Source organism: Dipodomys spectabilis, unplaced genomic scaffold (genome assembly GCF_019054845.1).
Source record: "Dipodomys spectabilis isolate Male_0828 unplaced genomic scaffold, ASM1905484v1 ptg000262l, whole genome shotgun sequence".
Lineage (NCBI taxonomy): Eukaryota > Metazoa > Chordata > Mammalia > Rodentia > Heteromyidae > Dipodomys > Dipodomys spectabilis.
In genome coordinates this window covers 3,580,951-3,608,859 of record NW_024870939.1, presented here as the reverse complement: position 1 = coordinate 3,608,859, position 27,909 = coordinate 3,580,951, and the positions used below count along the sequence as shown (strand labels likewise).

General features: G+C 48.2%; 2 protein-coding genes across 3 annotated transcripts; one reads left to right on the top strand and one right to left on the bottom strand.

The window, feature by feature from the left end:
• The first annotated feature begins 77 nt into the window (after window positions 1-77).
• On the top strand, window positions 78-24,777 carry Loxl3 (lysyl oxidase like 3). 2 transcript variants are annotated; one of them, XM_042699794.1, is made up of 15 exons: window positions 791-873; window positions 2,010-2,425; window positions 4,777-4,940; window positions 5,444-5,658; window positions 18,495-18,554; window positions 21,212-21,431; window positions 21,805-21,985; window positions 22,109-22,263; window positions 22,482-22,649; window positions 22,789-22,951; window positions 23,147-23,390; window positions 23,488-23,603; window positions 23,681-23,817; window positions 23,922-24,033; window positions 24,229-24,777. In XM_042699794.1, the coding sequence occupies exons 1-15, from the start codon at window positions 869-871 to the stop codon at window positions 24,300-24,302; spliced, it is 2,430 nt and encodes an 809-aa protein (XP_042555728.1). In that variant the 5' UTR covers window positions 791-868; the 3' UTR covers window positions 24,303-24,777. The 2 variants fall into 2 exon arrangements, with proteins under 2 accessions (XP_042555727.1, XP_042555728.1); XM_042699793.1 differs by lacking the exons at window positions 791-873; window positions 18,495-18,554 and adding an exon at window positions 78-766 and having other exon boundaries at window positions 2,101-2,425.
• Window positions 24,728-27,909, bottom strand: Htra2 (HtrA serine peptidase 2). Its single transcript, XM_042699797.1, has 8 exons — window positions 27,271-27,909; window positions 26,966-27,170; window positions 26,679-26,873; window positions 26,407-26,439; window positions 26,091-26,196; window positions 25,870-25,939; window positions 25,171-25,266; window positions 24,728-25,079 (listed from the first exon to the last, which is right to left on the bottom strand). The coding sequence occupies exons 1-8, from the start codon at window positions 27,804-27,806 to the stop codon at window positions 24,914-24,916; spliced, it is 1,407 nt and encodes a 468-aa protein (XP_042555731.1). The 5' UTR covers window positions 27,807-27,909; the 3' UTR covers window positions 24,728-24,913.

Sequence of the window (27,909 nt, the reverse complement as noted above, 5' to 3'; positions counted from 1 at the left end):
TGGGGGACGGTGGCGGGGCAGGGGGGGGAGGGGAGGGAGAAGAACGCGGGGTCCCCAGATGAAGCCCAGCGGAGCGCTCCCCACGCCACCCCCCCACCCCGGAGAGCGCAGTGGGGGGGCTCCACTCCGAGAAACTTCCGTGGTTTCAGCCCCAGGGCCCTGAGCTCGCGTGTGATGTCAAATGCTTACGGTGACATCACCCGCGGGCACCCGAGGGTACCGGGGAGCCCAAATGGGCCCAGGGAGCTTCAGTTGCTGTCTCCAGACCCTGCCGTTGGACTCGAGTTGGCCTGGGCTGTGTACTCCAGCGGGGGGATGGAGGAAGGGCTGGGGCGGGGTGGGGGGGCAGCCTCCCCTCGCCTCGGGCACTGTCGCCCGGACCACTCCGCGGTCCCGGGGTCGCTGGCAAGCCCAGCTACCTGGTCCCTGCTGCCTGCCCCCCCCCCCGCCCCCCAGCCTGCGGGAAAAGAACGCTTCGTGGAGCCTGGAGGGTCAGAGGAAGAGGAGGAGGTGGCTCTGCCGGCCGCGGCCAGCTCCACCAGGGACAGGGGGAGACCTAGGGGAGGGAACTGGCCAGGCAGGAATGGAGGGAGAACGCGGAATGTGGGAGGGCTCAGGGGACGGGGGAGGGGCCGGCGCCAGGGGGGAGGAAGGGGGGGTCCAGTCTCCCCTGGCCGAGCACTTTTTTTTTTTTTTTTTTTTGGAATCACTAAAACTAATCTCCAGGACCAGGACTCTTCTCCCAGCCTCTAGGGCCCTGCCAAAGGTAGGGGAGTCGTCGCGCGCTGAGGGGCCTGCAGGAAGGGGAGTTGGGGATGAAGAGGATGGTGGAGGGACCAGAGGATGGTGGAGGGACCAAAAACAAGGGATGATGTGAGTGAGCTGGGGTCGGAGGGAAGCCAACCAAACCGAGTTTTCTTATCGTCCGAGTGGAGTGATATCCCAGGAGGGTGGGCAGAAGCAGATACTTGGAATGGGGGCTGCATGGGGCTTCCATATAGGGCGGCTGGGAGAGTCCTAATACTGGGAGGGGGCTCTGCTGAGCGGCCCTACCCCTGGGCCCCCGAGGCAAAATGTGCCCCAGAACAAAGCTGTCTTTTGAGCTGTTTGTCTGGAATAGGGGAAGTATTGGGGCGGGGGGAGGGCTGGCTGTAGAGGGGCTGCTCTCAGCCCTGGACAGAGAAGGCCTTGGCTGAGAACTGTAACCAGCTCTGGCCACTGGGTTGCCGGGTGACAGCGGGCAGTTGTGTTGGCAGGAAGCTTGGATAACCGCACCCTAAACGCTCTAGAGAATGGAGTCGGATGGTCCTGGCCCCCTTGACCCTTCAGGGCATCAGGGAGCTAATGTGCTGGGAAAGGTGTGCTGAGGATTCTCCATGTGCACTGGGCCCATATAGGAATCTGCTAGAAATCTCATTCAAAGGATCTGAGATCTAAGGATCTTGTAGGCTCTCTTCTCCTGCCTCTCTCTACAAGCAGTACAGCTTATCTGCATCTCTGTGGCTGAATGGAGTCATCTGGTCATGGCTCTGGTAGCTGCTCCTGGGCTCTTGTCCCTTCCTCTCCTATCCCGGTGTTTTCTGCACCTCTCCCTCATTCTGGGACACTGTGTGCTTGTTGTCTCTCCACCACCACCTTCTTCTTCTTCTTCTTCAGCACGTTTCTTTCTGTTTTCCTCCATTCCCACAGTCTCCTTCGGCACATCCTGTCCGTCTGGATCTTCCTTTCTATGTGCCGGTTCTCTATCTTGACCATTTCAGCTTCTCAGTCTCTAACTTTGCTATTTTAATCTCAGATCCCTCAGATTGGTGATGGGGGTAAATGTAGATGATGATGACAGAACTAGAGAAGGACACTGTGGAATGTAAAAACTAATTATAGAAGTCGCATTATTTACAGAAGGGAAGGAAAGACTCCCTCCCGCACCCCCAACCTGGGTCTCTAAGGTTGTGACTCTGTCAGCTCTCATTTAGTGTATGTCTCTCTCTCCTTATCTCTTGAACCTGGAGGCTCCCTCCTCCTCTTCCTCCCTCTCCTACTCTTCCTCCCCCCACCCTGTCCTCTCTCCCCCTCCTGTCTCCTTCCCTGTCTGCCTTCCAGGCCTCCCTTGCCATGCAGCCCATCACTGTCTGGCAGTGGAGCGCATGGGGGCTGCTGCCGTGCCTGCTGTGCAGTTTGAGCTTGGGGTCTCCATCACCTTCCACTGTCACAGAGAAGAAGGCAGGAAGCCAAGGGCTAAGGTTCCGGCTGGCTGGCTTCCCCAGGAAGCCCTATGAGGGCCGCGTGGAGATACAGAGAGCTGGTGAATGGGGCACTATCTGCGATGATGACTTCACACTGCAGGCTGCCCATGTCCTCTGCCGAGAGCTGGGTTTCACAGAGGCTACGGGCTGGACCCACAGTGCCAAATATGGCCCTGGAACAGGTGAGCAATGTTCTAGGCATAGCTTGGGTAATATCTAAGTATGGTCAAAGTGCAGAAAGACAACCCATGTCAAGTAAACCCACGGGTGACAAACCAACTAATACAGTTACCTGGAGAGCTCTGTGGCCTTAAGCTACTGAGAGCTTTCTGTGGGCCTCAGGTGTGCCTTGTGCGCAATGGCTATAGATGATCTATGAGTTGCTTTCTATTGCAAAAGTAGAATTCTACAAGAGAAGCTTAGAGACAAGTGGTCCATGTATGATGAAAGTACTGTTGATTTCATGGGAAGCTGAGAGCAGGAAAATGTCTGGATGTCCCCCAATCAGAAGGGATCACAAATGCTGCAGACAAAATCAGGCTACAAGCCTGAACTAAAACTAACAAGTAAACCATTGAGATACATTGTATACATGTGTGGAAATGTCACAGTGAAACTCATCTTGTACAACTAATGTATGCTAATTAAAAGAAATCTCTTAGCCAGGCACTAGTGGCTTACACCTATAATCCTAGCTATTCAGAAGGTTGAGATCTGAGGATCGAGGTTCAAAGCCAGCACAGGCAGAAAAGACTCTGAGAGCCTTACTTCCAATTAATCAGCAAAAAGCCAAAAATAGAAGTATGGTTCAAATGGTAGGTACCAGCCTTGAGTGAAAAAGCCAACCAAGCCAGGAACACAAGGTGCTAAGTTCAAACCCTAGTACCAACACAAAGGAAGAATGGAGGTGGGGATCTTTTAAGCATTGTTATATACCTAGGAGGGAAGGAGGGAGGGAGGGAGGGAAAGAGGGAGGGGGAACATTTGTAACAAGGGTGGGGGTGAGTAGGGTACTGTTTAGGAACAATTCTCATTAAGGCCTGGAGGCACTGGCACTGTATGGGCCAGCAGTGAGCTTGAAAGACCAAAATAAATACAATCTGCAGCTAATCCCCCAATTCCCACTAATTTACAGCCACCTCTGGAATGAAGTGTTACTTGTAGATGCTACATTTTGAGAACAACTGTAGAAAATAGAAATGCTTTCAGGGAAGAGCGGCCCAGATGTGAAAGAGCCAAAAGCCAAGTTTCAAGAGACATAGCTGAAGAAACCAAGAATCTGGTGTAGAATCAAAAGGCCTTGGAGAGGCCAGGAGTGTATGTAATTCCTGGTGGTAGAGGGCCCGCCCCGCAATATGAGCCCCCACCCTCCACCCCCAGTTTAAAACCTAGTAGTGCCAAAAAAAAAAAAAAAAGCCTTGGGTAACATTTACATAATGGTCGTCTTCAAATATGGGAAGGACATTCATATGGCCTAGGGTTATTTTCTGGATGGCATCAAAGGGCTGAATCAGACTTGGAGAAAGTCATAAAGATGAATGAAGACTTTCTGATGGCTGTTGGGTCTGCCGGGCAGGAGTGTAAGTCCTGTTGAAATATGAATAAGAGGTCTCTGCACATTTGCTGTGGCAGTTACCTTTGAGGCAGCACTCATTTGAGAAGTCAGGAATATGCATGTGGCCCACACAGAGAAAACAAGGGACTACATGGCAGCACAAGCAGGATAAGAATGTCCTGGGCTGGGAAGGTGGCTCAGTGGTAGAGCGCTTGCCTCGCATGCCTGAGGTCCTGGGTTCGATTCCTCAGCACCACATAAGCAGAAAAAGCCAGAAGTGGCGCTGTGGCTCCAGTGGTAAAGTACTAGCCTTGAGCTGAAGAGCTGAGGGAGGCCCAGAGTTCAGGCCCCAAGACCGGCAAAAAAAAAGAATGTCCTGTGTGGGAGAATGTGAAGCTGAGGTCAAAGGATCAGTTTGACCAATAAGCTACACTATTAAGAAGCATTCATGTAACTATTGATGGATCAGGACTGATCAGAACTTCATTGTTGATTCTTGGCTTTGTATTCATCCTAATAAATTCTTTTTTTTTTTTGGGTCCGGTTATGGGGCCTGAACCCTGGGCCTGGGCGATGTCCCTCAGCTCTTCAGCTCAAGGCTAGCGCTCTACCACTTGAGCCACAGCGCCATTTCCGGCTTTTTTCTTATGTGGTGCTAAGGAATCGAACCCAGGGCCTCAGGCATGCAAAGCAAGCACTCTACCACTGAGCCAACTTCCCAGCCCCTCATCCTAATAAATTCTTGAGCATTGCCAGATCAGCTCCAATCATACATAAATGTTATGCCTCCTTTCCTCTTTCACTCAGGTGGGTACTATCCTGTATCTTCCCCCTTTTTTCAACAGAAAAAAAAAAAATCAGGATCATTCTCACAGTGAGGTATAAAGCTATCATATTTCCTTTCTCCAGCGTCCCCTCACCCCATCCTTACCATCCTTACTTCCCAAATGTCTCCATCTTTTCACCTTCCCTCCACAGGCCGAATCTGGCTGGACAACCTGAGCTGCAGTGGGACTGAACAGAGTGTGGCAGAATGCACCTCTCGGGGCTGGGGCAACAGTGATTGTACCCATGATGAGGACGCAGGGGTCATCTGCAAGGACCAGCGCCTCCCTGGCTTCTCAGACTCCAATGTTATCGAGGTCTGAAGTGTACACACACACACACACAGGGCCAGAGAAGGCTATGGTGTGGCAGTGTGACTATATATAGTTACAGGAGATATCAGAAGGAAGAAGCTCCCGCAGTCCCCAGTAGGATAGTTTGGATTGGAAGAGGGAGAGCATAGAATAGAGCTATAGAGGTACTGCAGAATCCAAGTGGGTTTTGTTTGTTGTTGTTGTTGGTTTAGCATTAGCACTGAAGTGATAAAGCCTGGTCTGAGCCTCTTCACCCTCAGCCCTGGTCCCCCAGGCTATTCTATGCTCTCCCTCTCTTCACCTATTCCTGAACATTCCCCTTCTTACTTTCTCCTCTTCCAGAGCCACTTGCTTGTGAAGTTCCCCTCTATTCCTGGCAGGGTCAGGTCTCCCTCAAAGCCCTTAGGCACCCTTGACCATGACCTCAATCATGGCTCCTGAAGGATGGCAGGACATGTGAGAAGTCCTACTGAGATTCCTTTCCCGGCTTGTGGTCCCATGCCCAGGTAGAGCATCACCTGCAAGTGGAGGAGGTCCGACTTCGCCCGGCTGTTGGGTGGGGCAGGCGCCCCCTGCCCGTCACTGAGGGGCTGGTTGAAATCAAGCTTCCTGATGGCTGGTCTCAAGTGTGTGACAAAGGCTGGAGCGCCCACAACAGCCACGTGGTCTGCGGGATGCTGGGCTTCCCCGGTGAGAAGAGGGTCAACACGGCCTTCTACAGGTGAGGGGTGGGGCTGGGGGCGGGGGGAGGCTGGAATAGGGAATAACAAGGAAGCTGTCCTGACACTGGGCAGCCGGGGAAGTCCGCGGGGCCAGGAAGACCTGCAGTGGACACAGTGAGTTCGCGATCGTGGGGGGCAGGAGGGTCAATGTTCTTGCTTCTGTGCGGCCAGCAGACAGATTTTGGGCCCGGCAAGCAAGAGCCCCCTCCCCTTCGCAAGGTTGAGGTCAGTGAGGGCGCAGCGGGCCTTGGGGAGCCCCCTCTCCCTCCCCACCCCCCTTCCGGCGAGTTTGAGGTCAGCCTGGCCCTGGCCTCCCTGGGGCTAGGCAGCGCCCAGGCGTGTCCAGCTCAGGGCCCAGCTGCCCAGATCTAAGGGATCATGGTTGACTAGCGTGTCCCCACCACCAGATCCATCCCGGGGAAACTTCTGAGCCCCAGAGAAACTGCGCACCACTGGCAGTTTGCCCACTGCAGGGAGTCTGGGAGCACCCACCCCTGGGACTCAGAGTGGGGGTGGGGTGAGGTGGGGTGCAGGGGGTTCTCCCAGGGGCATAACCCCCTCCACCTGCTCTAGAGCCTGGTGTATGCGCTGGCTTCCAGGGTAACAAATCACCGGGGTGAGCGAGTGGCTTTGGGCTTCCAGCCTCTTCCTTCCCTGGAACATCTAATTTTGTCATTTTGAGAGACAGCCCTGAGGAGCCATGGCAGTATTTGGAAAGTGTTCCACCAGTCTCTCTATAATCTTCCATCTTGCAGGACAAGAATGCTCATTTGATTCAGCTGTGCCTTAGGTCAGTCGTGTTGAAAGGCCTCTTGACATCTAGATGAGTCCACAGTACATACTGTTTCAGATGTGGTCTCAGCCAGGCAGGGCTGGGCAGAAATGTTCATCTTTGATTAAAGCATGTCTCCAGTAGGATGGCTTTTTTGTTGATGGAGCATTCCGCTGGGCTGTTGAACTTGCCATCACCTAAATCCAACTCAGTTCTTCCTTTATCCTTAATATTGAAAAGGAAGTCTTTTGGAGCCTAAATATACATTGAGTTTATCCTGTTAAATCCCTTTGGATATATCATTAAAAAACCAGTAAAAAGATAGGATGATCTTCTGAGATAATCTTGAGTCCTGACATGATTTTTTATCTGTCATCGCTCCCAGCCTCTCTGGTGGACAGACTGATAGCTATGCCTTCTGGCTTCATCTAATAATTGTGTTTTATTTTTTAAAAAAATCATTGCTGAAATACTTAAAGCAAAAAAAAATCTTTCATTGCAAAAATTGCCTCTAGATTTATCCCAAACCTCTGATTATTTTTTTGGGGGGGGTTCCAGTCGTGGGGCCTGAACTCTGGGCCTCAGCTCTTCAGCTCAAGGCTAGCACTCTACCACTTGAGCCACAGCACCACTTCCGGCTCTTTTTTTCTGCTTACGTGGTGCTGAGAAATCGAACCCAGGGCCTCATGCATGCAAGGCAAGCGGTCTACCACTGAACCACCTTCCCAGACAAACCTCTAATTATTTGGAAAGGTTTTGTTGGGTTTCCCCCCACTAAGAATTGAGAAAAAAATAGAACCCTACAATGGTGTAACTATTATTTCACTATCTTATCTATCATAAAGTCATGGGTGATTTTGATAGTCTTTGCTAACAATGTAGATATACTATGTTCTAGTCATCTCTATCTCCAACTTTCATATTTAGTATACCTGTTACAAAGGGATATCCTAGTGGTTGAATGTATCTTTATTAAAAATCTTTGTAGGTCTCTGAGTTCACCATGTTTCTCCTAACTGCCTAGACTTTCTAATAACTAACTTCTCTATACACAGAAGGATCTTTTTTTCTTTTCTCTTTCCCTTTTTTTTTTTTTTTTGATGGGTCATGGGGCTTGAACTCTGGGCCTGGGCACTGTCCCTCAGCTCTTCAGCTCAAGGCGAGCGCTCTACCACTTGAGCTACAGCGCCACTTCCGGTTTTCTGGTGGTTTATTGGAGATAGGAGTCTCACAGTCTCTCCTGCCCGGGCTGGCTTTGAACCGAGATCCTCAGATCTCAGCCTCCTGAGTAGCTAGGATTACAGGCGTGAGCCACCAGCGCCCGGCTCTCTTTCCCTTTTTTATTGTCAGTCCTGGGCACTGTCCCTGCGCTTCTTTTGCTCAAGACTAGCACTCTACCACTTGAGACACAGCACCACTTCCTGTTTTTTCTGTGTTGTGGTACTGAGGAATTGAACCCAGGGCTCTGTGCATGCTCAGCAAGCACTCCACCATTAAGCCACATTCCCAGCCCTCCCCTCTTCTTTTTGAAAGTCAATACAAACCAGGTGTGATGTTATTTAATCCCAACTACTTGGGAGGCAGAGGCAGGAGCTTCTATACTTCAGGGCCTGCCCCTGAGCAAAGACCCAGATCTCCAAAACAAAATGTAGACAAAAGAGGAGAATCAGGAAATAAGTTAGGTGCTGGGAAGGTGGCTCAGTGGAAGAGCGCTTGCCTTGCATGCCTGAGGCCCTGGGTTCGATTCCTCAGCACTACATAAGCAAAAAGAGAAAAGCCGGAAGTAGCGCTGTGGCTCAAGTGGTAGAGTGCTAGCCTTGAGCTGAAGAGCTGACAGTGCCCAGGCCCAGAGTTCAAGCCCCAAGATGGACCCAAAAAAAAAAAAAAAAAAAAGAAATAAGTTAAATTTTGAAATGTAAAGATAAAGGTAAAGAGTGCAATGGATAAAAATAAAGCTGCAAGCCGGGCGCTGGTGGCTCACGCCTGTAATCCTAGCTACTCAGGAGGCTGAGATCTGAGGATCGCGGTTCAAAGCCAGCCCGGGCAAGAAAGACCGTGAGACTCCTATCTCCAATAAACCACCAGAAAACCGGAAGTGGCGCTGTGGCTCAAGTGGTAGAGCGCTCGCCTTGAGCTGAAGAGCTGAGGGACAGCGCCCAGGCCCAGAGTTCAAGCCCCACGACCGACAAAAAATAAAAAAATAAAAAATAAAGCTGGGAAGGGGTGAAGCAGGGAGAGTGGGACTAAAAACAGAGAAGGCATCTATCTAGACAAGCATTTCCAGGAAGAGACATTTAAATGAAAAAATTCTGGGATGAGAATGGTAAGGAGAAGACATTGTTATTGTTCTCCAGGAAACATTTGTGACTAGGCCAGAGTGAACAAAGGAAAAATGGTAGGAAAGGGAGTATAGGGTGGCATAAGGAAAAAAAGCAAACCAGATTAAGTAGAGCCATTCAGGAACTATGGATTTTGCCCTGTAAAATAAGGAGCCATTGAAGGGTTTTTGGATAGAGGTGTGACACTTGACTTCCATTTTTAACCTATTACTTTGACTTCTTTGTTAATTAACTATAGAAGCAAAAGTAGAAACAGAAAGGCTGGGTAAAAACCAGGCACTAATGGTTCATATATATAATCCTAGTTACTCAGAAGGCTGAAATCTAAGGATCACAGTTCAAAGTCCGCCTGAGCAAGAAAGTCTATGGGACTCATCTCCATTTAACCACCAAAAAGCCAGAAGTAAGCTGGGCACCAGTGGCTCAAACCTGTAATCCTAGCTACTCAGGAGGCTGAAATCTATGGATCATGGTTTGAAAGCAGCCCAGGCAGGAAAATTGATAAGACTCCAGTCTCCAATTAACTACTCAAAAAAAAAAAAAAAAAAGTCAGAAATGGAGCTGTGGCTTAAGTGGTAGAGAGCTAGCCTTGAGCAAAACAGCTTAGGGACAGTGCCCAAGCAATGAGTTCAAGTCCCAGGACCAAAGCATGTGTGACACACACACACACACACACAAAGCCAGAAGTATAGTGATAGCTCAAGTGGAAGAACACAAGCCTTGGAACAAAAAGCTAAGGGAAAGCACCCAGACAGTAGCTCAAGCCCCAGCAGTGGCAGTGATGGGTGTGCGCGTATAAATGTGTATGTGTGCACGCATGCATGTGTGCACGCGCGTATGCATATACACACACAGAGCAGGGTGGCTAATTTGGGTAGAATTGTTCCCTGAAAGTCAACTAGAGAAAGTAAAAGCTGATGGTGACCAGTGAGAGAGGTGAAAAAGTGGTTGAATTTTTGGGGGGGAGAGGTGTCAGTTACGGGGCTTGAATTCGGGGCCTAGACGCTGTCTCTGAGCTCTTTTGTTCAAAGATAGTGCTTTACCACTTTGAGCCACAGTGCCACTCTACTCTGGTTTTCTGGTGGTTAATTGGAGAGAAGAGCCTCACAGACTTGACTGCCCAAGCTAGCTTTGAACCACAATCCCCATATCTCAGCCTCATAAGAAGCTAGGATTACAGGTGTGAGCCACAGCGCCCAGTGTGGTTGAATTCTTTATGTAGTTAGAGGGCTGGCAGGATTTGCTTATAGACTCATTGTGGTGTGACAGAAAGAGGAGAGTTAGAAATCATTCCAAGATTTTTGTTTTGCCCTCCCTAAGTATAGAATTGGCCTTCCCTGATAAAGAAGGCAGTAGTGGAGCATGTTTCCTATAAAGATAGGGGTTACGGTGTGAATAGGAACTTGGTTAAATTTGAGGGCTTGAGTTTGGTTTGGTTCGATTTTGTGTGCCAGTATTGGGGCTGAAACTCAGGACCTATGTTCTCTGTCAGCTTTTCCCTTCTATCCTCATGGCCAAAGTCCTAACACTTGAACTACGCCTCCACTCTGGGCTTTTGGGCCATTCCAAACATTGATTGACAGATCTCAGCTTCCTGAGTAGTTTGGATTATAAGCATAGGCCTCTGGCACCTGACTAAATTTAACATTCTTAAAGGTATTGAAAACTAGTAAGCAGAGTTCAGCTGAACGAAACTATATAAAGTCCCAAGCTAGAGGCATAGCTCAGTGGTACAGCCCTTTCCTAGCATGCTCAAGGACTTGAATTTGACGGCCAGCACAGGGGATTAAAACAAACAAACAAACCTAGCCAGGCAACAGTGGCTCACACCTATAATTGTAGCTACTCAGGAAGCTGCAATCTGAGGATCATGGTTCAAGGCCAGCTGAGGCAAGAAAGTCTGTGAGACTCTTATCTCCAATTAACCACCAGAAAACCGGAAGTGGCACTATGTCTCAAATGGTAGAGTACTAGCCTTGAGCTAAAGAGCTGAGAGACAGCGCCCAGGCCCAGAGTTCAAGCCCCATGACTGACAAAAAAAAAAAAAAAGCCTGAACAAAGTCAGTAAGAAAATGAGTATAAATTAAAGGGAAAAAATAGTTCAAAGACTGAACCTTGGGGAGTTTAGATACTATTATGTCAGGAAGATAAAATGAAATAGGAATAGTGAGGAAAGGTAGGAAGAAAACCAGAAGAGTATGGTGACGTGGAATAAAGAGCTTAGAGAAGGAGAGAGTGACGTACAGAACCAGTGCAGCCAACTGATCTCAAACACACCAGGGCTGGAAAGGAACACTAGATTTATCAGTGTGAACTTCATTGCTGACCCTGACAGAGATAATAATGAGCAGAATGTATTAAAGAAGAGTAGAACATATGTACTTAAAAATAATGGAAGAAAGAAACCTGAATGAAATAAAAGCAGAGAACAGATCATTTTCATGTCAGGCTTGGTGTCACATGACTGGACTCCCAGCAATCAGGAAGCTGAGGTAGGAGGATCAAGTCTATGTAGCCTAGGCTACTGTATCTCAAAAAAGGGGAGGGGGCTGAAGATGTACCTCAGTGGCAAAGTACTCACCTAGTATGTATAAGATCCTGAATTTGATCAAGTACAAAGAGGAGGGGGGGAAGGAAGCCAGAGGAAAAAGGGAGGAAGGAGGAAAGGAAGGAAAGAAGGAAGGAAGAAATAAAAAAGCCAGGCATACAGGCATCTCTAGGCTTCAAGTTACTATGGACAGCTTTATGGGTAGGCCATGCTTGGGAAGTTAGAGACTCAATAATTGTCTCTAAGTATACCCATCCTTTTTTTGTCTGTCATGGGGCTTGAACTCTGGGCCTTGGTCACTATCCCTGAGCATTTGAGCTCAAGAACACTCTACCACTTGAGCCAAGTGCTACTTATGATTTGCTGGTGGTTAATTGGAGATAAGAGGCTCATGAACTTTCCTGCCTGGGCTGGCTTTGAACTGCAATCTTCAGATCTCAGCCTCCTGAGTAGCTAGGATTACAGGCATGAGCCACTGGCACCCAGCTCCATTCTTAAATAACGTTTGTAGAGCTCGAATATTTGCTGTGAATTTGGAATATCATAATGAATCTAGGATCTGACAGCTGGGGAAGAAGGTGTACTAAAGCACAGAGGTCATTCTTTTGGGCAAAGAGATTGAGAGATTCTGAGGCTCAGTGGTAGAATGTGTTCTAGACCACCTTTTACAAGTCAGTTCAGGGGGAGCATTCTCATAGGTAATATAATTATGAAAGTTGGTCAAGATAGCTCTAGACAACTGTCTTCTTTCGTTCTCTCTCTCTCTTTCTTCCTTTCTTCCTGTCCTGAGGCTTGAACATAGAGCCTGGGCACTGTCCTTGAGCTTCTTTTGCTCAAGACTAGCACTCTATCACTTAGCCAAAGCACCGCTTCTGGCTTTTTCTTAGTAGTTTATTAAGAATCTCACAGACTTTGCTGCTTAAGCTAGCTTCGAACCAAGATCCTCAAATCTCAACCTCCTACTCAGCTAGGATTACAGGTGTGAGCCTGTTGCCAGTACCCAGAAACTATACTTTTCTTAGAGGGAAAAATTACACCTATTGTCTCATAAAAGAAGCAAGTAAAATTTAGGGAATAAGAAAATCAAGGGGGGCTGGGAAGATGGATCAGTGGTAGAGCGCTTGCCTTGCATGCCTGAGGCCCTGGGTTCGATTCCTCAGCACCACATAAGCAAAAAGAAAAAAGCCGGAAGTGGCGCTGTGGCTCAAGTGGTAGAGCGCTAGCCTTGAGCTGAAGAGTTGAGGGACAGCACCCAGGCCCAGAGTTCAGGCCCCACCACCGGACCCCAAAAAAAAATTAAAAAAAAAAAAGAAAGAAAAGAAAATCAAGGAGCTGGGAATGTGGCTTAGTGGTAGAGTACTTGCTGAGCATGCATTAAGTCCTGGGTTCAGTTCCTCAGTACCACATAAACAGAAGAAGTCAGAAGTGGTGCTGTGGCTCAAGTGGTAGAGTGGTAACCTTGGGCAAAAGAAGCTCAGGGACAGTGCCCAGGCCCTGAGTTCAAACCCCAGGACTGGCAAAAAAGAAAGAACAAAAGAAAGAAAATCAGAACCTGATATGTTACCATTTTTTAATGTGTTTTGGTAGCTCTAGTTTAGAACACATTGTAGAATTTTAGGAAAAGGCTGTGTAGATACTGGAACCATTTACTGCTTTTATACAGTGAAACAGATGCTTTAAGAGGTTCAGTGATATTTAAGAAGTCCTTCCAAGCTGGGCATGTTGGCACTGTCCTGTAATCCTACTGTTCAAGAGACTGAGCCAAGAGGATCTCAAATTCGAGGTCAACTTAACCTATCTAATGAGTTCAAGGCCAGCCAGAACTACCTAGTGACATACTGTTTCAAAAAAAAATCAAAACAAAACAAAAACATCCAGATACCAATAGTTTACTCCTATAATCCTAGCTACTCAGGAGGCTGACATATAAAAATTAGCATTTCAAGGACAGCCTGAGAAGAAAAGTTCACTAGATTCCTCCTCCTCCAAAAAATGAGCAAAATGGGCTGGGGAAGGTGGCTCAGTGGTAGAGTGTTTGCCTTGCATGCATGAGGCTCTAGGTTCGATTTCTCAGCACCACATAAGCAGAAAAGTCAGCAGTAGTATTGTGACTCAAGTGGTAGAGTACTAGCCTTGAGCTGAAGAGCTGAGGGACAGTGCCCAGGCCCAGAGTTCAGGCCCCATGACAGACCAAAAACAAACAAAAAAAAGAGCAAAACATAGTGTTGGAGGTATGGCTCAAGAGGTAGAACACCATCCTGTCAAATATTAGGTCCCAAGTTCAAGCCCTGGTTCCACAAAATCACTCTTCTTTTTTCTTGAGATAGTTTCTCTATTAACCCAGGTTAGTCCCAAACTCTCAATCCTCCTGCCCCAGCTTCCTGAGTGCTGGGGTTACTACAGAGGTGAGTTATCACACCCAATTTTAGAAGTCACTCTTCTGGTGGTATATGCCTGTAATCTTTGCTACTCAGGAGGTGGAGGCAGAAGGATCATAAAATATGAGATCAGCTTAGGCAAAATTAGCAAGATCCTATCTCAAAAAGAAACTACGAAGCCAAAGAGCTGGTGGCATAACTCAGGTGGTTGAGCCCTTGCCTAGCATGCTAATGTGCTAAATTCCATCCCTAGTACTACAAAAAAAAATTACTCTTTAGCCCAGTATCAATTTGTCATATTTTTATTGAACTCTTACTGTTGGCCAAGATCTGTGTAAGGTACTGAGAAGACAAAGATGAATGAATAATGAGACAGGTAAACAGGCAGCAGATTGCAGGACATACTATAATGGGAATCATGCTGGGGGCATGGCTCAAGTATAGAGAAGTTGCCTGAGAAGCATGGGGCCCTGAGTTTAGCTTTCAGTTTCACAAAGTAACAGGAAGCCATTTAAGTATTTTAATAAAGCTGGGTATGGTACGTCATGCCTGTAATCCCAGCACTCAGAAGGCTGAAGTAGGAAGCTTGACAGTTCTAGGCCAGCTTGGGCTACACAAGAAACCTATTTTCAAAAAGAGTGGGGAAACCAAGCACTGGTGGCTCACACCTATAACCCTAGCTACCTGTGAGGCTGAGATCTGAAGATCGAAGTTCAAAGCCACCTGAGACAGAAAAGTCCCTGTGAGATTCTTATCTTCAAAAAAACTACTCAAAAAAGCTGGAAGTGGTGCTGTGGTTCAAGTGGTAGAGTGCTAGCCTGGAGTACAAAGAGACTCAGGGACAGTACTCAGGCCCTGAGTTAAATCCCCGGGATGCGGGGGGAGGGAGTGGGGAAGAGCTAGTGAGGAAGTTTGTGATATGACATAATCAGATTTTTGCTCTTAAAGATCATGTTGACTGCATTTCTGATAGTGTTCCAGAGAAGAACTCTGAATGGATTGGAGAGATATTTAGGAAGTAAAAGGAAAGAAAAGTCAAGGTTGACACCTAAGTTTTGGATTTTGCCAAGATAATGATGTTTATTTTTTTTAAACTTCATTTTAGATGAGTTGAGATATCTGAATAGAAACACTAAAAAGGCACTGAAATAAAAAAAAAAAAAAGACTGAAAGTCTGGGTGTAAATGAAGACAGCAGTCATGCTACAGAGAGGTTCCTAAGATGAAAACTGAAGCTGGGTTTACAACTTAGAAGTTAGAGCAGAGTGATGGGTATGGAGAATCAGAGGGAGTGAGTTAAAGAAACAGTGGAGACTTGAATTTTGCTGTAGAGGAAATTTTACACATGCTTTGAAGGACTTGTCTGAGAAGAAGCATTGTGTCTGAGAGAAAAGCATTGCAAGAGATAGAATTTAGAACTGGGGAGAGTGGTCCTAGAGAAGATGAACTGTTGGAAAGAATATGAAGAAGTTTATAAGTATAGGTAGGTCTTTACATTTGATGCTTAGAGTAAGGAACACAGTAGGGGAAAGAAGGCACATCTCTGAATCAGGAAATGTAATTCAAGACAAATATCAAACTCAGTGCTAGTAATCCTAGCTACTCAGGAGGCTAAAACCTGAGGATCATGGTTCAAAGCCTACTTGGGCAAGAAAGTCTGTGAGATCTCTTATATTCAATTAGTCACCAATTAGAAGTGGAGCTGTGGTTCAAGTGGTAGAACAGCAGCCTTGAGCAAAAAGTCTAAGGGACAAAAAAAAAAAAAAATCTAAGGGACAATGCCCAAGCCCTGAATTCCAGGCCTAGGACTTACCCACACATGCATGTACACACACACATGCACACAAAAGACAAATGATGGCACTAATTATAAAAAGGGAATGTGAGAGGCTGGGAAGGTGGCTCAGTGGTAGAGTGCTTGCCCTTGCATTCATGAGGCCCTGGGTTCGATTCCTCAGCACCACATATGCAGAAAAAGCCCGAATAGGCACTGTGGCTCAAGTGGTAGAGCGCTAGCCTTGAGCTGAAGAGCTGAGGGACAGCGCCCAGGCCCAGAGTTCAGGCCTCACGACTGACAAAAAAAAGGAGGGGGCAACAGAATGTGAATAACCTTTACTCCTTTATATCTTATGTGATTTATACATACAATAGTTATAAGATGAAAAGTTCCAGCCTATGTACACAAAAACACATACACTTTATTTAGTTTTAAACTTAGAGTCATGGTGAAGGGGTTGGTGATATATGTATGTGTGTGTGTGTGTGTTGCTAGAGATTGTACCCAGGGTTTTGGGGTTTTTTTGTTGGGCATGGGGCTTGAACTCAGAGCCTAGGTGCTGTCCTTGAGCTTTTCTTCTCAAGGCTAACACCCAGCACTTTGAGCCACAGCTCACTTCTCGTTTTCTGGTGGTTAATTGGAGATAAGTCTCATGGACTTCCCTGCCTGGGCTGGCTTTGAATCACAGTCCTCAAATCTCAGCCTCCTGAATAGCTAGGATTATTGGCATAAGCCATTGGTGCTAGGCTAAACCCAGGATTTTAGATGTATCCCTAACTCATGAGGCACTTTTAAATGTCTAAATAACAGTGACATCTTCTGAGTATTACTCCAAAAATGAAAATGTGTTTATCAGTCAACAAAAAGGTGCCAGATTTATTTCATTTTAGACATTTTTTAATAAAAGGTCCTTGGAGACGTTTCATACCATAGTTATAGGTGAATGGTTCTACATTCTAGCAATGCCTTAGAAAAGGAACCTGGGGAAGTGGCGCTGTGGCTCAATCCGTGGAGTGCTCGCCTTGAGCTGAAGAACACAGGGACAGCACCCAGGCCCAGAGTTCAAGCCCCACGACCAACCAAAAAAGAAAGAAAGAAAGAAAATGAACCTGGAAGTTGTAGAATCTTTATCAGGAATTGTGGCCACAGTGTATGTTTTGACAAAGACTGACAAAGCATAGCCACAGGAAGAAGCTAGGGCAGGAAATGCCAAACAGCTTCTGACCTGCTTCAAGTATATACATTAAAATCTCTTCACATAGAACACCACGTCAAAATGAGAAATTGCATAACAGGAAGGAACATGGTCAAAAAAAGGACAACAAAGATGATAATAAGCCTATAAGAACATACTGATAAGACCTGCATTCATCTGTACAAAGTTGCATAGGACAAAGTAGAGCTGTAATGAAAGTCTTCAAAATTAAATAGCGAATGAGAGAAGAAACAGGCCTGGTTTCTGTTTCAGTTAAGACCTAAGGAAATCTCTTGGCGAATGAAACAAGTCAATTATTTAAGCCAATTAAAAAGAAATAAGATTTATTCCCCAGAAGTAAATTGGGAAGATGAGCTCACCTTTTGAATGACCAAAGGACATGGGATTAGATCTAGAACCTTCTCAGATGTCCAGCCTTAGTCCTGGTACAGCAACCTCAGCCCTGAACAATAATACTAGAGGGGCTGGGAAGGTGGCTCAGTGGTAGGGCGCTTGCCTTGCATGCCTGAGGCCCTGGGTTCGATTCCTCAGCACCACATAAGCAAAAAGAAAAAAGCCGGAGGCGCTGTGGCTCAAGTAGTAGAGCGCTAGCCTTGAGCTGAAGAGCTGAGGGACAGCACCCAGGCCCAGAGTTCAAGCCCCACGACCAGACCCCCCCCCAAAAAAACAAAAAACTAGAGCCTTTCTTGGAGAGAGAATCTAAGAAAAAAATTGGAAAAGATACAGTTTGCCTCCTTAGGCCTGACCCTGGCTAGTTCTGTTTCAGACTGGTCAGTAGCGCAATCTGAGCAATTTTAACATCCTCACATTTAGCTACCCCCTGAGGTTTACCACCAACACCTGGACCTAGGATTCTTCATTCCTCATCTGCCTTAGTCTAATTTTCCAAGGTCCTGGCATTAGCACACGATCACTTCTGAGCATACTGCCTCCGCTGTTGCTCATCCACCTGGTCCTATATTCCTGAGGCCAAACAGCCTTGAAAGTAGGGCCTTGGGAATATGTGATGATGTCATATCCTGCCATCAGGAACTCTGCTGAGAAAGAAACCTTGCCTGTTGTCCTGGCTTCACTAGTACTTTCCACTTGTTTCTACACTGATCCTGATTCCTATTGTCTTATCCTCACAGAAAGTTGAGGAAGCGAGCAGCCAAAGCCTCAGCCAAACGCCCCAAGTCCCTTGGAAGGTAATGGGGCAAAAGCCCCGGGACCTCCTGCTTGCCACTGAGGCCCCAGGAGGTGGATGGATGGATGGTAGCCTGTCCATGTCCATCCCATAACCCAAGCTGATGGATCAGGAATGTGGTTGGAAATGGCCATTCCTGAGAGAGGGAGGGAGGCAGGCATGGGAATGGACAAGCTTGATCTTGGGGAACACAAAGGGAAAGAAATGTAGGATGGTTGAGGAAAAGCCTTCCATCCTTACATTTCCCTAACACAGTCTGGACAGTAGCCTTAGCCACCCGCATTCCTCCTCCTCCCTACCAACTCCTCACTTCCCTTAGTTTGCCCACATTCTTAGTTTCTCTCCTCCCTTAAACTTTGCTTTGACCTTCTCACCTATCTTGGGTCTGGATTTCTCTAATTCCATTTTCATGGGTATTACTGAATCCAGAGAGTTGCTGAAGTATATACACATCTTCATAGTGTTCAGCAGTCAGTGTGTGCTGGAAATCCAGCCACCCTTCGCTCTATCCCTCCCACACTCTGCATGAAGGGCCTTCCAAGGAACAGAGAAAATCATCTTCTGTCTTTCCTGGGCCAAATCTCTAATGATTACCTCCAGCAATGTCTTTCTTTTTGCAGACAAATCACCAAGTTTAAAGTCAAACCCAAACCCCGAGTGGGTAGGGTGCCAGTCAAGAGGTAAATAAAGTTGGGGTTGGATGGAGAGGTAAAGGAGCAGAGGGGAGAATGGGACTGTGGCCCGGGAGGGATCCATAGAGGCCTCTCTGACCGAGAGAACTGACCAAAAGATGGAGGAGGAGCAGCTTTCACAGCCACCTCCCAGATATTTACACAATATGAAGTGAGATCAGCACTATGTTGGTCTCTAGGGAACTATGTTTTCATAGGGTTTTTGTTCTTCTACATGCTTAAGTTCTCCCAGTGAATTCTAGAAGATAATCTAGCACTTTTCTACCTCAAATGCTGTACTTGCCTCTCCTCCAAGAGGTTAAGTTTTCCTAATGATCAGTGTCTCTGTCCTATCTTTTATTTGGCTATTTGTTTGGGGTTTTTGTTGGTGGTGATGGTTGTGGCTTTAGTTTTTGGGTTTTGGGGGGTTTTTTTGTTTGTTTTTTGTTTTTCTGTCGGTCGTGGGGCCTGAATTCTGGGTCTGGGCGCTGTCCCTCAGCTCTTCAGCTCAAGGCTGGTACTCTACCACTTGAGCCACAGTGCCTATTCGGGCTTTTTCTGCTTATGTGCTACTGAGGAATCAAACCCAGGGCCTCATGCATTCAAGGCAAGCACTCTACCACTGAGCCACCTTCCCAGGCCTAGTTTGTGTTTTTAATAAATGCTACCAGTTTACTTGAGATACCATAAGATTCAGGATCCCCCTTTAGAACATTTCAAAGAATGGAATGAGATTCACAGTTCCCCATTCTCTTGCTTGGTTTTTAGTCTCCCAGCCTCATAATTTTCTTCCTGAGTTAATTCAGAATTCATGGGAGTGGACAACTTCTGACCCTTTCATTCTAACTTATCTCTAAATGCAGTTTGCACATGAAAACTTTCTTCCTGGTAACTTCTTCAGCATATGCATTCTTTTGTAGGGAACTGTCCCCTCCTTTCTGCAGCAAGTTCTAGGTTTATCCAGTGATCCTCTGGGCCACCAGCTTCTCCCTCCAGTCACTACAAACCAACTTGACATTTAGGGATGTTCTTTCAGTGCCTTTCTAGCTTAGGGTCATCATTGCTCAAGACATGGCCATACTCTGGCCTTCCCTGGTCCCTACATTAAGGCATATATTTTTTATTGTTTTTTTTCCCGTAACAGCCTCTTTGACTTTTATTTTCAGTTGAACAGGACTTTAGAAGAGCACCTGATCTCTTCTATCTTCACGATACATTTCTTCTGAGCTTCCAAAGGTATTCTGAAGAGACTTCAAGCTTCCCTAGCCTGTTTTGTATTACAAACTTCCTCCTTCTTGCATTTTCCTAGCCAATGGTTTATGTTACTTTTTTCCCTCTGATACTAAGGGCAAATTACTGCAGTAATCCACCACCAAATCAACCTCACAGGCCCTTTCAACCAACATCAGCCTCATCTGCTTCCAGGTGTTCTAGAAGAGGGTACACCTCTCTCCTCCACACACCTTTCTGAATCTCTGTCAGTATCTTTTTTAAAAGCCACTTTCCTTACTTCTCTCAAGCATCTCTACAGTATTTCCGAACATTAACATCTCTGTTTAATTCTATTTTCTTGCTCAGACAGCTGTGGGAAAATATTATGTTGAAATTCTAGAAGCAGGGACTCCCTTATTAAAGACACCTACAGCTTGACTCAGGCCCCAGGTTGTCTCTGCCATTTTGTTTTATTCATATCCACCTTCCTTTTCTGGCTATGTAGCTCCTCCAACTTTTGTCTGTGCTACATTGAGATGTCTTCCTTCTTGCATATGCCAGTACAAATCCTTCCTGTGGCTCAAGTGGTAGAGGGCTAGCCTTGAGCTGAAGAGCTGAGGGACAGTGCCCAGGCTCAGAGTTTAGGCCCATGACCGGACCCAAAAAAAAAAATTCCTTCCTGTGGTCACCACCAGCTGCACTCATCGTACTGTCAGTTTCTGGCCTAGAAGTCCCTTGGCCTCTGAGAAACCATTCAGATTTAAGACTTCCTCCGTTCTGTACATCTTGACTCATTTGGTTATACTAGTCTAGTTATTCTAAAAGGGTTAGCACACTGATTTTTCAGGCTTCCTGTTTATGTCAGCCACTCCCTCCTGACCATCTCTTCAAGCTAGGCAGTCCTGGCTTCCCATTTGTTTTTCACAGAAGCTTTAGTCTTGGGTTTTTTAGGACCTGAAGCATGAAACCACTGAGAACAAGCTTCTTTTAGGCAAGTTAGGTCCAGCCGTCCTTGCCTTAGGGCGGTTCTGCTGCATAAGGTCCCCAAGGACCCTCCTATCTGGGTTGTGGAGTCTTTCAGCCTACACACTCAGCAATCCTTTCGTCCCTCCCAGGGAAGCACAGAAGGAGAAGAATGGATACAAGGTCATGAAAGGCTGTGGATGTTGGGTGTCACTGGTTCACTCTTGTAATCATAGTTACTCAGGAAGCTGAGATTGGAGAAACATGGTTCAAAGCCAGTCTGGGCAGGAAAAGTTGTAAGAATCTTATTTCGAATTCACCATCAAAAAGTCAGAAGTAGAGCTGTGGCTCGAGTAGTAGAGTGCTAGTCTTGAGCAAAAAAAAAAGCTCAGAGAGGATGCTCAGGCCCTGAGCGGTTCAAGCCCAAGTTGTAGAAGGGAGGTGGGAAAACAACTGTTTTACCTTACTACACCTTACTCCTGTCCTCCCAGGCTGCTGGCCCAGAGGCAGCAACACTTCTTTGGTCTGCATGGGGTGGCATGCGTGGGCACGGAAGCCCATCTCTCCCTCTGTTCCGTGGAGTTCTATCGTGCCAATGACACCACCAGGTGCCCTGGGGGAGCCCCTGTGGTGGTGAGCTGCGTGCCTGGCCCTCTCTACACAGCATCCACTGGCCAGAAGAAGCAACCGCAGTCGAAGCTTCAGGGAGAGGTGTGTGAGCCTATGAATGTTCTTGTTGTTTTGTGGTGAGGGCCTCACATATGCTAGGCAAATGTTCTACCATTGAGCTACACTCACACGCCCAGCCCAAGAAAGTGACTGTGACCTTTTCTACCCTAGGTGAAGAACACCCTCCCCCCCTCACACACACCACCAAAAAAAAAACCCAAAAACCAGGCCACCCCCTTGCTAAGCACAGCCTTGACCTTTAAGGGCAGAGAGGCATCTTCCAGGGGGTGGCTACAGACCTGCCAGCACCATTCCCTCCCACCAAACTGGCATTCATCTCCCTGGTCTGCTTAGCCATCTGAGGCTGACGTTTCTGTTCACTTCTGTTGAGCACCTCTCTCTCTTTCTTCTACAGGCCCGTGTACGTTTAAAGGGTGGAGCCCATCCTGGTGAGGGCAGGGTAGAAGTCTTAAAAGCTGGCACCTGGGGTACAGTCTGTGACCGCAAGTGGGACCTCCAGGCAGCCAGTGTCGTGTGTCGGGAGTTGGGCTTTGGCACCGCTCGAGAGGCTCTGACTGGTGCTCGCATGGGGCAGGGTGAGTGGGCAGATGATGGGAAGGCATGAGTAGACAGTTCACACTCCTGGGGTTATATTCCTCAGGAAGGGGTCCCCTGGCCAATGAAGTTACAACCTCTCCAGCTTTGACTTCTGACCCTAGGCATGGGTGCCATCCACTTGAGTGAAGTTCGGTGTTCTGGCCAGGAGCCCTCCCTCTGGAAGTGCCCCTACAAGAACATTACAGCTGAGGACTGTTCCCATAACCAGGATGCTGGTGTCCGATGCAACCTACCCTACACTGGGGTAGAGACCAAGGTCAGTCCTATTTGCCACCATGGTAAAGCCTCTATCTCTCATTCTATCTGGTCATGGCTCCACCCTCCAGCCTGGTGGCTCCTAGCTCATTGCCCAACCCCACCATCCCACAGCTCCCACCTGTCACCAGCACTTGTATCAGCCACATCCCTGCTACAGATTCCCAACCGCTTACTCCCCAAACCCCTTATCTGTGCTTCTATTTTGTATCACTACAGATCCGACTTAGTGGGGGCCGCAGCCGATATGAGGGGCGAGTTGAGGTGCAAACAGGAGGACCTGGACATCTTCGCTGGGGTCTCATCTGTGGGGATGACTGGGGAACACTGGAGGCCATGGTGGCCTGTAGGCAACTTGGTCTGGGCTATGCCAATCACGGCCTGCAGGTAAATAGGGAGGAGAAGAGGAAAGCCAAAGCTATTGTCTCCAAAGCCTGTTTGAGGAAAAGGACTGGGGAAATTAGTCCCTTGTCCCAGGAGGCTAGATGGTGGGGGGTCTCACAGAAACATTTGCATATGTCTCCAGGAGACCTGGTACTGGGACTCAGGGAATATCACCGAGGTGGTGATGAGTGGAGTGCGTTGCACAGGGACCGAGCTGTCCCTGGACCAGTGCACCCATCACAGCAGTCACATCACCTGCAAGAGGACGGGCACCCGCTTCACAGCTGGAGTCATCTGTTCTGAGAGTGAGTGAACGGTGGGTGGGGGATTGCAAGCCAGCAAAGAAAGTCTCTGGGTTATCCCTTTGGAGGGAGACAGGGGTTGTGAAGGAAGGGTATTCCTTCGCCATGGAAAACCAGTCTCACTCTAGGGATGGGCTCACTCCCTCTTACCCTTCCATCAGAAGTGATTTCCACCACTCTCCTTCCTTTCTAATGCAGCTGCCTCAGATCTGCTGCTGCACTCTGCCCTGGTGCAGGAGACAGCCTACATCGAGGACCGGCCCCTGCACATGCTGTACTGTGCTGCTGAAGAGAACTGCCTGGCCAGCTCTGCCCGCTCGGCCAACTGGCCTTATGGCCACCGGCGTCTACTCCGATTCTCCTCTCAGATCCACAACTTGGGACGGGCTGATTTTAGGCCCAAGGCTGGTCGCCACTCCTGGGTGTGGCATGAGTGTCACGGGTAAGAGGATGGAGGGGGTCAGGTAGAAGGGCGAACCATAGGAGGTGGGGCAAGCCTGATAGGGAGAGGGAAAACAGGAGTGTCCTTGTTCCCACAGGCATTACCACAGTATGGACATCTTCACTCACTATGATATCCTGACCCCCAATGGCACCAAGGTGGCTGAGGGCCACAAAGCTAGTTTCTGTCTAGAAGACACTGAATGTCAGGAGGGTGAGTTGGGGCCTAGAGTGGATTCCAGCATCTCCAAAGCACAGCCTTTCCTGTCACTGACATGTCAATCTCTTCAGATGTCTCCAAGAGGTATGAATGTGCCAACTTTGGAGAGCAAGGCATCACTGTGGGTTGCTGGGATCTCTACAGACACGATATTGACTGCCAATGGATTGACATCACAGATGTGAAGCCAGGAAACTACATTCTCCAGGTGCTGGAATCTGGGGCTTCCATTGCACAGGGGAAGAGGAGAGTGGTTTAAAGAAACCTCGGGATTTGATTATAGTTGGGTCAAGGGGTCCTTATCACTCACAGGTGGTCATCAACCCAAATTTCGAAGTAGCAGAGAGTGACTTCACCAACAACGCAATGAAATGTAACTGCAAATATGATGGACACCGTATCTGGGTGCACAACTGCCACATTGGTATTTAGTGGGATGGGGCAACCCGAAGGATTGGGGGATGAGAGGGAAATGCTTTCCCTAAGTGGTTTCTGTGCCTTCTCACCCACTTCTCTACATCTCAGCCTCTCCATTTCTACTCACCCCTCCCCACAGTGGGTCTGTCTTCCTACCTCTGTGCAGAGTACCACCTACACATACTACCTATCCACTCTGCAGGTGATGCCTTCAGTGAAGAGGCCAACAGGAGGTTTGAGCGCTATCCTGGCCAGACCAGTAATCAGATCGTCTAAGTGCCACCACCCTCCTCTGCAAACCACCACTACCCCCCTCCCCCCAATGGCAGGGGTCTGAGGCTGCCTTTACCTCAGGAGCTTACCACAGAAGGCCGGAAGTCAGAAGGCCCTTCACATGTATCATCTGAACACTATGGATGCGGAACTTTTTCATCGCCCACCTTCCCAGGCCAGCTGTCAGCATCTGTGGCCGAGCATGGGGAATGTATACCCAGGCCCAGCACCGAGCAGAGCACACAACAAAGATCAGTACCTGAATCACTGCCCGAGCAACAAGTGGCAGCAGCTCATTTTCTTGAATAGAGAGGTCAGGACGATCAGTTCCTTGTAGCTCTCCTACGTTCAGGGGGAATACAGCTTTACCTCTAGCCTTCTGGTGGGGGAAAATATCCAGCTCCTGCCCTCAACTTTTGACGATAACATGTTACTAGATATAAGTTTATTTTATATAAAAAGTGTTCAATTCTTCGGACCCTAGGGTCAGTACTGGAGTTGGAGGGACCTGCCCCCAATGTTTCACTGACTCCTCTGCCCAGGTGCCCTCAGAACCGAGGCTAGGAAGGCAGGAAGGAAATCAGTGCAGGGGCCCCATATGCTTGTTAATCCAGTCATTCTGTGACCTCAGGGGTCACATATAATGTCAGGGTTTCTGATCCCCGTCGGATCCGCACTGCCAGCTGGGATTGAGTCCGAACAGCTTCATACACATCTTCAGCATTTTGTACCAGGTGTTCCCCAATAGCCAAGATCACATCACCAGGCCGTAGACCAGCCCTACGGAGATGGGCAAAGAGTAAAGAGGAAATGGACAACTCTGTTCACGTGCACTCCTCCCCACCCCACTTCAAGAGCAGTCTCTTTTTACCTGTGTGCTGGCGAGCCCAGGATGACTTTATGAATGAGTACACCATGCTGAACATCTGGAAAACTTGGTTCTCGCAGCTGTAGTTCAGCTAGAATGCTGAAAGGGCACAGATCACCCTATTAGCCACACTCAGGAGCTCTCCCCATTTTGGGTTCACTTCATCAACACAATGACAAATGTTTGACCAGGACATACACTGGGTATCAGAGGTCTGAAAGAACTCACTTTCTGCCTTCTAGCAGTTAGTGGGATAGATACATAGAGATAACAAACTCCAGATAATACACAGTGCTAAGTCAATAGCACTAATAGCATTTTCAAATCCTGAGAAGCTTTATGGAAGTAGAACTTAAGCTCAGCCTAGGAGCATAGTTTTGATATTAACTATATAAAACAAAATCAGTATAGATAAAGACATGGGAATAGGAAACCAGAGTATTCCTACAAAAGTGACAATCCAGGTTTAGGCTAATTTAGAGACAAAATACCCTTTAGTACTGCTTTAAATCAAAGCAGTAACAGAATGGAATAGAACTGAGTACCAGATGTAACAAGGTAAGAGAAGCTCTTGTGATAGTAGAAGGCAGCTCATTCTCTAAGATAATGATAACTAAGAGCAAAGCCTGACAAAAGAGGAGCCAACTATGAACCATTGATCACACTAGTGGTCTTACATATCACTATGCCTTATATTCATACCTGGGAGTAAGAGTCAGCATCATTACCCCAATGTAGCGGCGCTGGGATCCACTGATTCCAAACCAGGAGTCTGTAGAAGGGAGACAAATGAGCTCCATCTAGCTGTGTCTTTCCTTCTCCTATTTCCCACCCTCCCTCCTAAAAGTCCCAATAAATACCCCTCCCTTTTTTCCCATCCACCATTTTAAAGAAACCTCTTTCCCACACAAGGCCAGGCTCACTTTTCTTTTCCCCTCGAAGTAGAAATTCTCTAAGGCGATCAGAAGGGATGGCAAAGGAGATTCCAGCTGTGACCTTCATAGTGTTCACACCGATCACCTCCCCATCCTGCAGGGACACAGCCCCCTGTTCCCTAGCCCAAACAGACAGTAGGGGACAGGGACACCTAAACAAGAGTAGTAGGGATTGTTGGGGAGATCTGGTTGGATACTAGAAGTTGAAATGACCAGAAATGACCAGACCTCCTTGAGTAGAGGAAAACCCACCCTTCCCACACTGACCTTGGAGTATGGAGTCTTAGAAGAATATCACACTCACCAAGTTAACCAGGGGACCCCCAGAGTTTCCAAACTGTACACAAGACAAAGGTGAAAACATGACAAAGATCATGGAATTCTAAGTCCCAGAGGCACAATCCAAATGTAGGCACATTCTTTAAATCATGTTTTCCTAGCCTGTGGAGTGGCCACATTTTTGTACTCAACCTCTGAACCTAAGTTCATTCACTATATATCAGTTTGTGCTCATAACACACAGACTCTCTCTCCTATCCCACGCTACCTTGTCATTTCTATCATATCAAGACTTACATCAATAGCTGCATCAGTCTGAATGTATTCCACGTTGGTTTGGGGGAGTCCCAGGTCTCTGGCTGGACGCTGAGCGGAGCTGACAATGCCAGATGTGATCGTGTTCTGCAGTGCAAAGGGGCTTCCCATAGCAACAACAAACTCTCCTTGCCGGACATCGGCTGAGCATCCCAGTGGCAGTGTGGGGAGAGGTTCCTAAGGGGGAGAGGGTAGGAGAGAAACGTGTCATCCTAGATATGGAAGCAAGTAAACAGCTCCCACTAGATCTGATGTACCCTGACCCCTACCTTGGTCTGAATCCTCAACGTGGCAATGTCTGCCACGGGATCCACAGCTGTGACCATAGCCTCATATGTGTCTCCACTACGTAGCCTCACTCGCACCCGGCGCCGATCAGCAACCACATGGGCGTTGGTAACGATCAGCCCATCCGAAGCTACCACGAATCCCGAGCCGTTTGAGATAGGGACTTCGCGGCCCGAGAAAGGGTGCCTGCAATGGGGAGAAGCATGATATGAGGAAGCCCACTCCCTCCGACTCACCTGCCTTCCAGCCCGTGGCTTCTAGACCTCCTGGTCCACCCCACCATTACCGATCCAGGATCTCAATATAGACCACGGCAGGTGCAGTCTTCTCTACCACATCGGCGATGAAGTTGTACTGGCTCCGAGGAGAGGTGGGCGGCGGGGCAGGGACCGCGGCCAGGACAGATGGAGGACCCCGCCCCCCGCCCCACAGCAACAGCAGCACTGCCCCCCCAGCACCCAGCGCCACCGCCAGCCACACACGCGGACGAGCTCCAGGGGTCTCCGAGACCTCCTGGGTCTGGGGATCTGGGACCCCTGTAGTCCATCGTGCCCAGGAATTCGGGATCCCAGACCTCAGGCATGCCCGTGGTTCGGGGACCCCCACAGATAACCGAGCCAGGAGACTGGGAGTCCCACAAGTCAACCGGGCCCGCGGAGCAGGAGTTCCTGACGTCAGCAGAGCCCTAAGGTCAGGGGTCAACCAGGGTCTCTTTCCCCAGAGAAAGCCCCCCAAATCCCGCCAGGCCGGGAGGCACCAGCCGGCACCCCGCCACCCCCGGAGGCTCCAGCCGGTACCCCGCCACGCCCTCAGTGCAGCCATGAGCTCCGCCTCGGCTGCCTTCTCGCCCGCCCTGCTCGGAGGCGGTGCTCAGGCCTGGAGCCGGAGGACGGCTGGACGCAAGGCACGGCGGTACTTGAAGTCC